The sequence below is a fragment of the Macrosteles quadrilineatus genome, unplaced genomic scaffold (assembly GCF_028750875.1).
Source record: "Macrosteles quadrilineatus isolate MER2022 unplaced genomic scaffold, UCM_ALF_1.0 Scaffold_2__2_contigs__length_208266976, whole genome shotgun sequence".
NCBI lineage: Eukaryota > Metazoa > Arthropoda > Insecta > Hemiptera > Cicadellidae > Macrosteles > Macrosteles quadrilineatus.
Genome location: NW_026542595.1, coordinates 205,963,102 through 205,980,578, shown reverse-complemented (window position 1 = coordinate 205,980,578; position 17,477 = coordinate 205,963,102). Strand labels below are relative to the sequence as shown.

The 17,477-nt window shown below is 35.2% G+C and overlaps 1 protein-coding gene across 9 annotated transcripts in view; it reads left to right on the top strand.

Moving 5' to 3' along the window:
* LOC128986953 (dachshund homolog 2-like) overlaps positions 1-14,762 on the top strand; it is a 191,363-nt gene extending 176,601 nt beyond the window's left edge. For all 9 annotated transcript variants that reach the window (XM_054407583.1, XM_054407584.1, XM_054407581.1 and 6 more), the window contains 2 exons: positions 12,439-12,546; positions 12,861-14,762. In XM_054407583.1, coding sequence (XP_054263558.1) covers positions 12,439-12,546; positions 12,861-12,913 — 161 coding nt within the window. In that variant the 3' untranslated portion in view covers positions 12,914-14,762. The remainder of the gene's footprint in view (positions 1-12,438; positions 12,547-12,860) is intronic.
* Positions 14,763-17,477: the final 2,715 nt, after the last annotated feature.

Here is a 17,477-nt window from a genome sequence, read left to right as displayed (position 1 = left end):
ATGGTGATTCCCAATGCGATTTCACAATATACAAACATAAAAGCCTTAAGAGTAAAGATTTCATTATTGTCATCCACTATTATATAATTCTCGTTTACTAAAACTACCCTCGGCCAATTACGTCATTATGTACTCAACCATAAGGTTTAATAAATCTAGTTCGAGTCGTTTACAAGAACAAGGAAGCACAATTACTCCGAGACAATAGCCAATCTATATCTAAGGTACCCCGGGGAAAAATTAAAATTGACGACGCGATCTCCGTAAACGTCCAATCCGCCACCGGTCATTGGTTACAGTCCGGTGTATGCAGAACGTTTACGGGTCGCCGAGTCATTAAATCATTGTCACGATATTCTTAAAGATTTCCAATTAACAACCCAATCTATATTTTCAATCATTACAGTAAAATGTATAAAAGACGAATTTGCAAACCGTGTTTTGTATTCACGACGAATGACCTACTTTGGCTGTATTGTTAATGATTCAGACAATGTTTTATTGTTCCGATATGTTTTTAATATTGTATTTGATGTATGGAGAACTGAATAATGATTATATTATCGAAAAATTGATCTTCTAAAACAATTCCATCCACCACCAGTCATATGTTCACTCAGTGAGATCAAACTTTATCAATCATCAAGTTATTTACTTATTGAGGTAATCTTTTATACGTTCTCTCCCTCTTAAGTTATCTTACCTGGATAGTTGTAGATTATCGAGCCTTTGACTAATTGTGGCAATCTTCGATACGTTCCAATAGGATTTAGTGCATAACTATACTTCATTTCTTCCAAGCATTCCAGGATTGTTCCGACCTTATTAAACATTCCGATCGCTAATAGAACCAGCTATACAGTATAATGTTGACAATCGAATCATATTTGCGATCTCCCACGATTCCTGTGCACCACTCGTCTAAAGGATCTGTCCAGTATTTGCGTCGTTCGAATGTTTTTCGTCAACCTTCTTCAGTCTATTGAGTCATTGTTGTGTTCTCCTTAAACCTTAAAATCTTAATATATTTTTTAACATTTTCAAGTTACTGAATCTTATAAGTTCCTGAAGTATAATCAGTTCCTAGTTCTGAGTCTTCCAAGTCCTAGTTTTGACGGACGAATGTATTAATACTCGTCAATAATCGGTTCGCATCTCGGATCATCTCGAGCGATAGATGAGTCCGGTGAACGATGTTTGTCGATCATTGGAATGCATCTTTGTCGATCATTGGATCGCATCTAGGATCATCTCGAGCGATAGTGAGTCCGGGGAACGATGTTTGTCGATCATTGTATCGAATCTAGGATCATCTCGAGCGATAGATGAGTCCGGTGAACGATGTTTGTCGATCATCGAGTCATTGTAGATCTAATTAACGACGAGACATGGAGTAACGCAGTCCCGCTGGGAAATCTTCCTACCTGTTTACCGGTGAACTACCTCCGCCTCGGCGCTAAATTATACTTAATATTGCAAACAATCTGTAATCCAATCATAGTGTTTACTCGGATATTTCTCTGATGTGAGCAGTCACGCTTTGGAAAGTCAAACACCGTGACCCCCGCCTGGGAATGTTGTTACTGTAAATGTCAGTTTTTGGAGCTCCAAAGAGCTATTACTCGGGTCACGAGTGTGCACATGATGAAATTCTATGCACCATTCAGTGTCATTAAGTCTCCGACTCTAATTGGTAAATAGAACGTAATAGGTCCTCTTACGTTGCGGAGCTGCTATTTACGTATATAAATGTCCATTGTGCATCATGTGCTTTAGGGGTTCCGTTGGTGTGTTAGTTTCCAATTTTGTAGAGTTTTGTTGGCTTTTATTTTTTTTAAGTTGGTATTTTTTCCTAAATATTATTCCCCACGTTATCTGTGTCCATTTAAGACATTTATTCCGTAATCAAACTCAACCGTAAGCTTTTTTTATTAGTTCGATCTATTCAAGTAACACACAATGTTTACTGACTCTTCTTAATTTATCTACTGCATATTGTGCAATGTGCTAGGTAGCCTTAAAACTAAAGACAATTATATTTTTAAAAACATCTGTTAACATTAACCTTAATAGTAAGGAGATATTGATTAGACACAATTGCACAAGTTGGAGAGATATTCTACAAGGTACTACCGATCTGTATAAATGCTAAACCATTTATATGAAATAGCATTGAATAAAATTTCATTAAATATATGTCAATGGTCCTTCGAGCCGTAAGACAGGACCGCAGTAATGGTACTCCGATACGTAAATTCCACCAAACCGCAGTTTATCTGCAATCTTCAACAACTTTCGACCACATTACCGAATCGGTGCCTCCTGGTGTTTTGCAAGTGAAGTCGTCGATGGTCCTTCGAGCCGGATGACAGGACCCAGGACCGCAGTAATGATAGCCTGATACAATCGAGCCGCACCGGTACGGCACGCCGACTGCCGCGACGTGATCCTGCTCGCCCGGCTAGAGTTCGAATTGCTTTTTAATTCTAATAATAGAGGCGTTCCCGAGCGTTCAGCTCAAATTGTCGGCGCGTGTGCCGCCTGTAATGTCAGGACGTGTATTCGAGATGGTATCGTGGAAATCGTCTACGTTCCCGAACAATTACATTTCTCATGGCGATCCCGCGCCGGTATTTCACCGAGCATCGTGCTCTTTTTGTTGGCAACTGTCTCCCGGATCTAAGATGGTCTCCAGCGCTCACTTGTGAATGCTCAAGTGTCTCCTTTATACAATATGAATATAGGATTATGTGTAATGAATTACACTAACGAATTTGAAGGGACTAATTAATTCACCCAATTGAAAGATGTTATCTAACTGACGGTAACCGAAGAGGTTCGATAGTTCAGCTTGGTTTGGTTAAATTCTTTGGTATACATTTTTATCTTAGCAAAATTATTGTACCGAACATAATACATTTCTAACAACTTACAAGCCTACTGCACCTTTAGAAATATTTAGGTGTACGTTAATTTTTCCAGAACATAGTGGTAAATAAATCTAAACTACGTATGTTTATTGTAATGATGACTGTGGTAAGCATTTTGAAACTGACATCCATTTTAACAATTTTAAACCTACATGAATACAATACCAGTTAATCTACGACCTTTTTCAACACAATCTCTTATCGCTTTAAAAACGTCTCCACATAAGACTCAATTTCCCTTACCAATAACACTGCTGCAACGTCGTTCCTATATAATCGCACTCAAAATAATGCAAGACCTATAAACCCGTATTAGCTTCTGCAGAACCATGAATACTAAATGCCCCCATAAAACTACAAGTCGGCGAGGTGACAATGAAGACAGGGAAACCCTCTTATCCCATCTCCATATCGTATGTATACGCAGTTAAATCTGCGAGGTTATTGCAAATGATCCACTCGACATGCATGATCCTCGCATGCAGATCGGCCCAATAATCCCCCTCTGTCGGCAATCGCGGGAAAAATCTCAGATAATCCGGCGGGAAAGTGACGGAACAGCTGATGGGGAGGATAAAAATATGAGTGGTTGATTGTGTGACTTTCGGGGAGATGTGTCGTTTGCGGTTTCTGATTACTACAGGGATCAATGTTGATTTTTAGCCGACTTACGGAAAATGTGGGATATTGAAAAGGTATTGTAAAATGAACAATTTTTCAACAATTACGGTATTGAAGTTACTTCTGTGTTTTCTCTAAAATATGTGTTATAGCTATCAAACTAAAAATCTAAAAAAAAAATCTTTTTGCTAAATTACCAATAAATTTACTATATATCTCTCAGTAGTTTTTCTACAGGAAATACGCTTCAATAATACGTTTTGCACCCAGGAGAGATGACAACATAAAAAAACTCAAAGATATTTTGCCAAACCAATTTCAGTAGGTCAAACAAATTTTATTGTATGACCCTCTTTAGTGAAACGTGGAATTTCAGATCTGCTAGCCAACGATCGAGTTCAATCCTTACGTTTGTGCCACAATCCTAGATGGCACACGCAACAATTTCTACTACTCAAATCAAAATCATATTTATCAAATCTCCTACACATGGTTCAAACGTTTCCCCATCAAGGTATGAATTACGCGGACCCTAACGAGAGTTGCAAATACCCCTGAAATTGGAGTCTAAATCCACCACATGTCGACGGCAAGTTAATCGTGAACCGATAAAAGTCCAAATTTGCACGAGCCTCGAGTCTCGAACTTCGTTAACACAGGTACACACACGCTACAGCGCATTTAATTGTTCTCTTTTCCGATCGGGTAAACCGCGGAATAAAAAACGGACCCAATTCCTCTCAATTTCACGGCAATCCGGCAATAGCCGATTGAATCTTCAGCAAGTGACCCTTCTCATTCCCCTTCTAAATCCGGTAATGCCGAAATTGCGATTTTTAATTTGTGTAATCTTTCCCGGTTATGAGTATCGTTACAACCTGTTAAGACTATCAGGTTTGGATGTTTCAATTTGTCGAGTGAAGGGGTTTTCCAGGTTGCAAATGCGAAATATCGAGTGAGCAACTTTTTGTTGCTATGCAATTATCGTTATGCACCCTTTTAAACGAATATTGTTTTATTTCAATCCTTGATCCTAGTATTGTTTCATTTGGAAAATAATGGGTTGGTCTCGAAAATATTTCTTTGAAGATTTTGTAAATTTGTCTTCCCTATCGAATATAGTGTATGTAAGCTAATAGGTAGAATTCCTATCTAACCCCATACACATGTGGTAAAACTTGCTAGCGAAAATAAATTTTTGCAGCACCAGCACTACACTTTCCGGGAGATAGGTGGTAGCATCTTGGGACCGACAAGATTTTGAAGGTTCGAGTCCAGCCTTTGTTGGATGGTCACCATCGGTGTCCCATTCAAATGACTCCGTAGAGTTTTTCTGCCTTTAAATCACCACAAATACATGTTGTATACAGTAACGGCAGTGATGGTTGTGGGAAAAAAATAACTATTAATCAACGTTATTTTAAACGTTTGCTCGTTTTTATAAAGTATAATGGAATATTTCTAGCAGTGAGACAAATACGTTGCTATCAATACAGTAGGCCTTACCTTACCTACAAACAAAAACTTACTCTCAAAAGCCCAGACAGACCATGCTTCTCCACACATCTTCATAACCCATTCACAACAACCTGCTAGGAGGACCTGTGGTATCATCACAACCGTATATTCCCACAAGTTTCGAGTCTCAAATTAATGAAGCGATAAGGAAGTACATGTTTATAGACAATTAGATGTCGCCGTCGAAGATTCAATTAAGTCGTAAGAGGAGGCGGACTCTAGAAGCGTAACTCACTAGTTTAATTGGTAACTCTTCCGATGACATTTGAATCTGCAATACAAGCTAGAATTTATTACCTCCGTGTTAATTTTAAATTGAAGACATTTTATGTTGTCTATCTAACTTGTTCGTTATGTTAGTTTGTAATTGCCATCGGTTTTGAGTTAACAGAAGTTCACTGTAAACTCGACATCTTCAATTATTTTTTCCAAAATTAGGACATTTTCAAGCTGTGATTTTACATTTACCTTGTTAAAACTGTAAAGCCATATTATTCGAGCTAGCTTGCTAATTGGTCCTTGAATGTTGGTTACGTATAGAATCAACTGCCGCACCTTATTTTGTGGCAAAATAAGTATTTTAAACAATGTTAATACATTGTCTTTCGCGGTCGCTGTAAGAATCCATCAAGTTCTTACGGCAGCAAAGACTCCGTGATTTTAAGGACGCAGTTGATGTTGAAAAACTAAGTATTCTACAATACGACATATAATTTTTCATTTACGACTTATATCAGAAAAAATGCCAAATCCAAACGAAACTAACCTTTGAAGAAACTAATGCTATCCTAATTATAAACAAAAACATCGCCACTGTCTTATTCAATGTTACAACGACATGATGATGATACTATCCACAAACTACCGTTGTATACGTACGTGGCAAGGGAATCTTGGAAGTTCAGTTTGAAATGAGACAGGAAATAATTAACATGAAGCTGTTTGGAGCGAGGTAATCTTGTAAGCGTATTGTGCATATTGAATGTGAGCTTAGCGAGCGTCTTGAAACTTCCGGAGAAACCGCACGGGGCAGTCTCTTGCGAGAATGTGTTAGTCATTGACTTTGGATACTCGAGTTTTCGTCCTGGAAAATACAACAGTTTTTTTTGCAGATTTCATGTCCAGGTAGCATTTAAGTGTGCTGGTGAGACTACAAAACTTTCTCTTTGTTCGGGAACTGTTTACTTTTTGCGATTGCACTAGAGGAAAATAAATTGGACTTGAATAGCTTGTTCAAAAGGAATAACAAGGGGAAGTTTGATTGGGGATGACAAATCACTAAAGAGTGAATGTTTAAAGCAGATGTTTACTAAATCGGCTATGTTTTGCAATTTAGAGTGCTAGACTTCTTGATCGAGTGATACCTACTGTTTTAGCGAATTTCCCATATAGGGAATAAGCTATTACCGTAGTACTCATGGTAAGACCTGGACGCGGGACCGATTTTTTTTTCGTTTTGAGGTCCCTAGAGGCCAAAAACACCATCCGTTCAAATTCATATATATATATATATATTTATATATTTATATATTTATATATATATATGTGTCCGTTAGCACGATAACTCGAGCAAAAATGATCCGATTTTGATGAAATTTGGTGCAAACGTGTAAACCTACGTTTATTTGAACGAGTTCGCGATCCAGCATGATCTGACCATGGGAACGGGGGTTTACGGGGGGTTTTATGGGGTAAAAATAGGTTTTTCCCATTTTTGACCCAAAAAACATAAAATAAAGCAATTTCTTTCCAAACCATTTTGTAGAGCTTAAAAAAACAAATAATTTAGTATATTGAAGCGTTATTATGCGCCTAATGGTTACGGAGAAAATTCCAAAAATTTGTAAATTTAAAATTCCCATGTTATTCTTATGGAGAATAAGTAAACTGTTGTAGTTTGCTTGTTTATGAACATATTTTGATCAAATTTGGAAAATGTTTTTATTTCTTACTAACTATTAACATTTTACAAAAAAAAAAAAAAAACAGTTTTACCCTCCCTGATGCAGCAAACCTAAGTACTTGTTAAACTAATTCTATTTGAATAGGGAATAAATGTTATATTTTTAAGTAGACATTTCAGTGTAAATCCAATCAGGCAAATGGAAATTCGCTTAGTCTGCAGGTTTGCTGCGGCGGGGGTGTTGTCAAATTGTTCAGTTATTTTAAATAGTTTTATAGTTTCCTGGGCATTTTTGCACAACCTTAGCAAAATTATGACTTTTAGATTAATAATAGCGGTTTTTTTATCACCTCTGTGCTTTAACATGTTGTATTCTTTATAAGTGCTTTTTTTGTATTTAACAATACAAATGGTTCATGTTACCTTACAATTTATTTTTCTTTGATTAACTTTTTACGAAAATGTGCTTTTACCTCGGAATTTGAAAAAAATACAATGTATAATTATACTGAAAAGTTATTTTTATAGTATATTGAAGATTGTTAGGAAACTTTCTGTGAATAAAATAAATTAATTAAGAAAGCCAAAAAGTTAATATAATATGACGCACGACATACACTTGGAGAGTTAATGTATCGTAATGTACAGTATACAGCGTTTGCATTAATCGGACAGAGTGCATCAAACAATCAAAGTGCATCAGATGCAACCGGCTTTGACCCGTGTTGACCGTGATAATCAAATGGCCTGCTTCATTGGTGCACAATGAACAAGTGCCTGCCTCCATCGTACAATATACTTCCGGTCACGTGACAACAGCTAATTTTTGGCGGGAAGAACACAAATCACACTTCCGCTGCTTTGTATTGACCAATTCGATTAGCGCTCGGTTCTGGTCATTCGAAATGTTTGAAGTGAAGTTTTATATTTTAAGGGGTGGATTTTAAAATTTGAAACCCAAGGGTTGTGCACGTCCAGACACACTACTATCTTCAAACTATAAAGCTAAAAACTTTGAGAAAAATATTTCGCTTTATTTGCAAAGTAACAATCCTACACAGGCCAACTTTACACAACTTTACAACTTTACGCAGGCCAACCTTTTAGAACTAATGCAACTCAGGTATTGTTGCACAACCGACACAGTTTAATTATTAATCTATTGAACAGCTACAACCGTCATAAAACAGACCGACGACTCGAGGAGGAAGACAAAAATAATTACAGAAATAAATGTGGCTTATTTTCATCATATTGAAAGGGGTTAACTCACAACCTACACAGTAAGTAGTGACTGAATCTGTAAATCAGTTTATCATCCGACTGTGGGAAACCGACCAAGAAACGTACAAAGTAGGCCATGTTGTCCAGTAATACAGTGTAGAACGGTGGCTCATAATCAGCAGCAATAAACACTTTATGGCGCAGACACCGACATTTCACTGTCTATTGTGACGTGATAAACGCCACATTGCGTTACGACATTGTGGCGTTACAGCGTTGGTAACACTGAGCGTTCTCGTGGTTTACGCATCACAGACTTATATATACATTAAATAGTATATTATATACATTAAATGTATACTCTCTCATCTCAGGACCCTAGGCTCCAGCCTGGAACCGTTTTCAAGCCATTGGTAACTGTCGGGGTTTGAACTCGTGAACTTGGGGACCGAAGACCAGTGCTCTACCACTAGACCAGCAGGCATTTTAGTGCACCGTTCCCCCTTTCATGAAATAACTCTATTTGACTCATATTAGACTATGGTTTGGACTAAATAGGATAGTAGAGTTAAGACTACCTTAATGGTAAATTTAGAGCAATGATATAAAAAGTAGATGCAGTGCTGTTAAAGATTATTAGTTGAAAAGCTTAGTAGTTTCATTACAGCAATAAAGTAACAAACAATGTGCCAAAAATGTTTGATAAAATTAATTCATAAAATGTGTAAAATCAGTAAATTATCAAAGTATTTTAATTAAATTAGTGCGGAGGTTTATAGAATAAGCTGGCGTGGGCAATGAGCCTGTGCGTCGACTGAGGTTCATGTACAACATTTACTATTTGAAAAATTAGAAAAAAAGATCAAGTGAGGGTTAATGCATATGGGAAATTTTTACTAGCAGCAGTTGTGAAAAACCCAAAATTTTAACATGAATAGTAATACTGTTTAGGTAGAAAGAAGATAGAAATACAGAGCAATCTTTCTTTTATACCATTTTCGTACAACCAGCAAATCCTATGGCTGCTCTAATGCCTCGTTTAGTACAACTAATCAATTTCACATTTCCCAGCAGAAACTTGCATCGGATGATCACCACAAACCAATCACTTGGTAATAACACTGTTGTTTAGTTGATAATTAAATCTGCTATCAAGACGGTGACTTTAATTTATGTATTAATTGAATGCGCCGAGCTTATAATCATTTTCGACTTACACATTCTCGTTTTAAAACGCGACGACCTCGGCTGTAACGTTTTAATTAAACAAATTTTTAATTTCAAGGCGTCGTCGAACGCAGACCGGCGGACTGGTTTATTTATGGACAAACTAAAGGCGAGAGCGTGCGAAAAGAGACGATTAAATTGTGTGACACTTTGGAACAATTTCGATTAAAGATTCTACAGTTTAATTAAAAAATTTTGTTTATTAATTTACTGTACATTCTAAGACATGAAACTTAGCTGTCCATTATCAATTCCATCTATTTTACATCGTGAACATTATGTATAATCTTACTAGGAAATGCATAAAAAATTGTTAATAGTTTACCCAAATGAAAACTGCAGGAAATTAAGGAAATTTATAAGAAAGTGGGTGTTTTCAATGGTCCAGAAAAAGTGACTACAATATCAGTACAAACAGAGAAGATGTGGGATAAAATTATACTCGCTTTGTACTACGAATATGCCTTACGATATTACGAAGTATATCTTAGTTTGTAATAGTAGTTTACGCAACGATTGCGTTAAGTGAGTCTTTACGACACGAGTAGAAAATTTAAGGCACGAGCCTTGGCGAGTGCCTTAAAAACTTCTACGAGTGTCGTAAAGACTATTAACGCGAGTTGCGTTCACTACTTTACCTTCGACCGTTTTTTAATTACTATCAATCTGGATTTAATTACTAACAATCACTAATGATAACTTTTTAGAGAGGTTATGTTTTCGTGTATTGTCATTGCCACTGAAAGTGATGCAATGACTTGTTGTATAATCAGCTGATTTCCTGTAATTACGTGTTTGTTAAACTTCGTTAAATATTACATTGCTAGCAGCATTCTTACCATAAATAATAATGTATCAGGTACAATTCGGCAAATATTTCATTTATTTTTGGACTTCCACCAACTTAATTAAGAATACGCGAGTATCAACATGAACAAGTCGGATCAACAATTAAATTGGTCAACTGATCAGCTGATCAGCTGATTAGTTGACGTTCGAAGCATTACAATTTTAATTCTTTTCTCTCAATACTTGAACCTCATTGGTCCGTTACCTGTGTGGATATGAGAAAACTATGCGGATATGAAATGAAACTATGCGGATATGAAAGTAAACAGCTGTAAAGTGAAACTTTTCAATTCTAAGAACTGGACTGAAATGGCTACTTTAAAAAACGGTCGTAGGTAAAATATTTTAGGGAACAGTATTCTATATTTTTCTTCATTAAGGATTCAAATTAAAATGTTATTTCAAAATTTAGTGACTTGTTTAAATTTTTAAGTTGTTTTATTACATTTGAGAAAATTTCTCACAAAAGTTTACCGATTGGCAATATCTAGTAACTATTTATATCCCAACACACATTACAGAATAAAAAAACAACAATAGTCATGGAACAATTTTATCCTTACTTTAGGAAAATACACACACTTATTTACATGAAAAAAATAACTTCTCGTCTCTAAGAAAAATATGAAACAATTTGAATTACACTGCGATTATTCCGCATGACACTAACATACAAAACTCTTTGAAGTAAAGAATAAAAGCAGTAATAATGGAAAACACAAAGACGAAAGTGGCCGAGAGGTGCGCGGGGCGAGGCGAGCCGTGAAATTGAATCTCGAATTGTCTTTTCTTGGATTATATTCACAATGACACTTCCAACCCGATTATGTCTCACGCTCTGCAAATTCCTCCCCCCCCCTCTCCCCCTCCACCCTTAACTCACATCCACGCTTACACTCTTGTTTGCGACTTAGATTTTTACGGCTTATGACATGTCACGTACACATTCGTTTGAAAACACTTTCAATTTTGGCTTTAGGCTTATGTGTGGTTGAAAACATCTAGGTTTATAAAAGGAGGATTCAAAATTCGCGTTTTGTTGGGATAATTGTTTTGGTAATACAGTAATGATTTGAAATGCGTGTTTGATTTGTGTTTCAACTATGTTTGGAGAGGTTAGAGGTCGATTATACGATTTGTACTGGTTTTATATAAATGTTTGATGATACAGCATGAATCTATTCAGAAACGAAAGCACTTTAAAATTACATTGTAGATCGAGAACACAAAAGGGATCTGCTTGATTATCACGTATACAAATCAACCCTCATAATCATAATGACATTATTTTAATCTTCACTGAATGTTGTGTAGCCTTTTATATAAAACTGCGATTTTTAACAGGAACACAATTTTTTTTATCTTTTTGTATTTAACGATGCTTTCTTAGATATTCGACATTCTATCTGACCTTAGATGATGAAATTAGTGGTCATAGTTTTACTATTAAATCCCTTAATATTGTATATGTATTATACCTGCTACCCACACCGGTCAACCTGTACCACTACACTCAAAATTAATTGCGAACTCCATAAACTAACCTAGTTAACGTTAAACGGTGAAATCCCGAAATTAACCAGATGGATGCAAACTGCTCGACTTACCATGTAAGGTATAAACCTCATTTGACATTACCTTGACCAGGAACACCTTAGGCACGGAAACGCTTCCCAATAAAATTTAATAAGATCGCGCCAGAGAGACCTAAAGCGGAAAATAAACGGCGGGCGTCAAGAAGAGTTCCCCTTGACGAAAAATAACTTTCGCTGTTATTTTTTGATTGTACGTCCCATTTTGTTTCATATTTTTAAAATTGGAAGGGGGAAGCCTACTGCTGATGCGTCCCTCCCCACGCCTTTTAGCCCTCGGATGATATTCAAATTGCTTTCTTCGTCTCGGTGTGTTATTCTCAATCTCCCGACACGCGGTTAGACGTCATACAATTCTCGTTAACCATATGGGGGAGCTTCTTTAATAACGGTGTCGCTTTGATTTTGTCACACAATAACATGGTAATCGGGTGTAAAAACGATTCGGGTTTGTGCCGTTGATGATATTTGTAGCGGGAAATAGTCCAATGTTGTACAATAATCGTAAATGACAAGTTAGAACTGAGCTTCATTGTTTCAAAACTTTATATCTAAAACCCATGTTTTGTTTCAGAATCCCTCGCTCAGGAGCTAGAGTTGGAGAGGAAATCAAGGCAACAACAACAGCAGCAACAGCAACAACAGCAACAACAAGAAGTTGACGTCAAACCACCACTTCAAGGTGAGGCTGCGATTACAAATCGCTTAGACAAGCTTCGTTGTTAAACTAACAGTTCGTAAAAGATAGACTAGTGTAGCATTTTTCTTTCTAATGTTGAAATAAAGGCTATAATGATAAGCTAGAATAGATTTATTTACTTCACTGAGTAGAGTGAACCATGTAACCATGCTTTCAGTTATTACTTAACCTTTTTAGCTGATATTTTAAGGGTTTCTACGAGGTGTTTGTAGGACATTGGTTGTAAACCCAGATGAACAAAAGTATTGCTAATTTTAAAGTGAACACCTTATATAACTGTCTCATTTGTGTTTCAGATTCGAGGGCAGGTTACTACAAGAACTCCGTGTTGTTCAGTAGTGCCACCTAGATACAGACAAACGTCGAACCCAAGATCTCATAACTCCAATCCGCCAGGCGTTTCGAGAACTCGACTATTCTAGTCAAGAATATGAGTAACATTGAGGCGACAAGAACATAAGTGAAACGAGTGAACGAGCGCCGAGTGACAAACAAAGTGACGATCAAGAGTGATTCGAAGCTTAAATTTCAGCTTTGTAGCCATCTTAGATGTTTACTGTGTGTTTAGACAGTTTGTACTTTGTACTCTTTCCACCAACGACAGCAGTGTCTGTGTAAGAGCCTTACATTCCGAAGGGACTCGAAACTCGAGTGTAATTAGTCTAATTTATTAAATGTAAAGCTAAGTTGCATGCACTCTCGTCGACCGCATTCTGAAGACCGTAGTTTTCTGGAAGGAGACCGTAGTCGTACCGTAAGGCTGTATTAGTGATCATGTAGACTTTATAGGATAACAGAACGCTGTTATTGTGTTTATTATCTATTATTATAATTTAGTTTAATGTGTACATAGTCTAATATAGTTAAAGTTATACATCGTTCATTATGTTCTCAACCGCTTAATGTTAAATTATGTGGTTTTACAGTTATGTAACATTTTAAACTACCCTTTGTATAAATACTGACAGTTCGTCGTTATATTTCAATTTGATTGTTTATAGATTTTCGGGCTTAACATGTTTTGTAGAGTTTTAGTGTTTGATTTACAAATTACTATGTACAGTTTTACACATATGCTGTCACTACTCTAAAATGAATTTTACGATGATTATTTATTTTAATTTAAATCATAGGTTTTTTGTATATGTTATGCAGTGTTATTTCTTCTAAATCACTTGTGAACTATTCGGTTGGTACAGGAAAATTTACTCTAAATACATGGTGTAATACTTGTGAACGGTTTCATATTTCTCGTGCTGTTTGGACTTATTTAAAACCAGGCGCATGTGTTCTTATACAATTTATTTAACAATTATTTCAACAAATTAATTTTAGATTTATTTTAGTTTGTTGTTTTGAGTGCTAAGTGCAATGGTTTTCAGATTCAACCAATTAGATTCAAAATTTATTTGTAAAAAAATTCAACTCAGATAAGTCTACTAAATTTACTGTTGAAAGTAGAAACATGTTACCAGCAATGAGCAATATAGGTATCAGAGCGTTTTGTTTCGCTGGATATGAATAAACTGTGAAGCCTGTCATAATATAAAGTACACCATGTAGTTATGTCAAATCCAAACTGTTCTTTAAATTTCGCTCTTTCAATTAATTAAGCTCCAAACAATCTTTCAGTATCAATGTATGGTAAAATGATCTTGTATAAAAATGTGATAATTGTTAAATTTAGTTTAACTATTCTTTTTACTATATGTAATACTGTTTGTAAAATTGGTTACGAAGTTTTTTTCACAAGTTTGATTACTTTCTTTACAACTTCAACAAACCAATGCTCTTGTGCTCAAACGATGTTTAAGACCTAGTTTTGTTGATGTCGAACCATTCCAAACGATATTCGTTGTGCTTTAAAAGCTATTTTCATAGAGGTGTAAAATACAATAGCCCCCTTCTCAGTAGCAATGAATGTACATTCAAATGTTTTTCTAAAAAGTCCGAAATCTCTGTACATTGTAAATACTCACTAGCACATAGCCCGACTCTTATGTACATCGATTTTTCACCTATCTATCGAATGTGTCCGCATTTCCACAAAAGAGTTGTCAACAGTTTTTCAAACATGTTTGACTATTTTATTTAGGTATGGTTTTCATGAAATTTTTTCTCTCTGTACTTAAGCAGATGGCAACTCTTTTGGGTACACGAGGCGCAGCTATGAGTGGCCCCGAAAATATATGTATCAATAAACCTACCCAATGTATTTAGAATGGTCTTTTTATTTAATCCTCATCTCAAGTCAGTGGTGTTTAAATTATTACATTGCCAAATAAAAATGGATTCATTAAAATGGAAGAACAGTTTTTGTCAACTTTATTTGAGTTTATTAAAAGAAAAACCATAATCAACTACTATTACTTGCAAACAAATTTCACACAAAATATTGATTCTTGTGAAGTCAGTCACATCGATTTTGTAAAAAAACATAAAAATAACTTCTAGTACACTTCAACTGTTGAATACTTATTTAGCAAAATATAAAAATGTTCCAATATGATTTAAACAAGTTTATTTTCTATATACACATAACTAAATCGTATCGTAATTGACATTTTGAGTGAATGCATAATCCAACATCTACATAGTGTATAAAGGGTATTAGGCTTACACTTGATATACACACAAAATTAAGTTAATGCATCACTAATGGAAGGCTGAAAGAAAGGTATTGCCATATGTGTAAAAACAAAATGAGGGAAATAGGGGTTCACCTTTTATTCTAAGAAATTCAATAACATCCAAGAAACAGTTAACTCAATACTAAAAGATACAATAGATGAACACAAAAAAGGATTTATTGCAGCAAATACATAAACGAGTTGTGTTTATGATAAGGTAAAGGTAAATAATGTGTAAAAATAAAAAATGAATAAAAATAAGGTAAACGAAAATAAAAATGCACATGCATTACGACCATCAGCATGTTTGGTGAATGAGTGGAAAAAGAAGTTAGCATTTCAGCACAGTACTTCTGGTTGTTTGTGTGAATCTGGATGTAAGCGTAATCATTATACTTGAACTATACGAAATCTTAGAAGATATTACAACAATCCTAATATTACAGTATATGCTATTTGATGGATATGACTGGGATGGTGGCGTTGTCCTGTAATCCAGCTACTAGGACGTTACGAATTGCGAATATTTATAGGCATGCACTGTGGATGCGATACTCCCTGGTGTGGATTAACGTCCACACTAGTGAGTACTGCGACCATCCTCAGTACTATCCTAAACATTTTACCAATTCGTAAATTACAAGGCAAAAATGTGGTTCGGATTCTGCTATAAACTGTAGGTCCCTTAGTTGCCATTGGCTGTATGGGCTATTAATTGACAGCTGTGTTTAAGGAACTAGTTGGCCTAGTCACCAACAAGACTACAAGATAGCGCCACTCATCCTACACTCATCTCCATTCATACCTGGCTAAAAATACCTACTTTGTATGTTCACCGTTTCATAAGAAAATACGGAAATATAAAAAGTAAGATATGATTAATCTAATCTTCAGTATGAAGGAGGGATAAAGAACAAAATACCAGAGGTGGTAATTATATGAATACATGATAAAAATAAACCTACTTTAATATTTCAAGGTATTTTGACAAAAATATTGTATGCACGTCCGTTAAAACGAATAACTTCCCACAAAGTTCTCTGAATTGAGTAATTTTTATTTTTAAGGCAGATCAAGATTAAGTTATGACTATATAGGACCTATATAGGCCTACTATATATTGATACCACTTTTTTGGAAAGATATTTAGACTGAACTGTTTGTAAGTTATATTTAAATGAGATATTACAATTTAGTTGAAAGTATTCAACTAAGTTTAACTTAGTAGTAACACGTTTTGAACGTTAGCTAAGTCAAAGGTAGTGAAATAAGTTATTATAAATGTCACCATTAGATCAATTTGGGGGTTGCTTCATTGACTAAGTAAATTAAACATAAACTTGTGTCTTGGAAACGGTAACGATTTATATCATACGTTTTAATAAAGTAAGCTATTATGGGAAGTAGCTCTTGGTGGTTAGTAAATCCTATAGCAAAATATTTTCAATATTGAAATAATCGATTGGATGACAAAAAACATAACGTTAAATGAAAATACATCTCAATCGCAGCAATCCTGTTATCCAAGCAAATCACTGGTAGTTTTATATGGTTAAATTCAAACAGATTAAAAATAAAATAATAACAACCCTTCCATATATGTCTGATAAAAAGTAATATTGAATAATAAATACTTCGGTTTGCTGCAAGCAGGAGTATAAAAAATGCCGATTAAATGTTGGCTATAAAGCTTTCTTTTTACGTAAATATAAATTTCTCACATTTTTGAGGAATTTTATTAGCACTGTACAATATATGTTCTTTTTTATGATACGACGGGAGAAAAACTATTGGAATTAGCACTCTAAATATCTTGCAAACAAAATTCAAGGCCAGAACAGAGTTCATTTTCTTACTATACAGGATGTTCATAAAGGGATGTCACAAACTTCGGGGGCTGATAGTACTTATCAAGATAAACAAAAAAGTGCGTGTAAACATACGTCGAAAGAACATTCGTTTAACCGCTAGCCACCATTTTGTTTTGCCAACAATTTGTACCTCAAGAATTATTCAAGCTACGGAAACCAAACTTTGCACATACAGTACATTTATTGTGTCAAGAGGTAATTACTAACAAATAAATTTTCTTTTAAATAAATAAAATAGCGGCCATTTAAATTCTTTAAACTTAAATTACTAAAATATGGCTGATTTTATGAAAAGAAATTCATTTTAACAGAACATTTTAATTTAGCATTTTAAATTCTCTATCGCTTGGCAAACCTGACTGTTAAGCATTATTCTACCCCATTTTACAACTAAAAATCGTTATATTTCGGC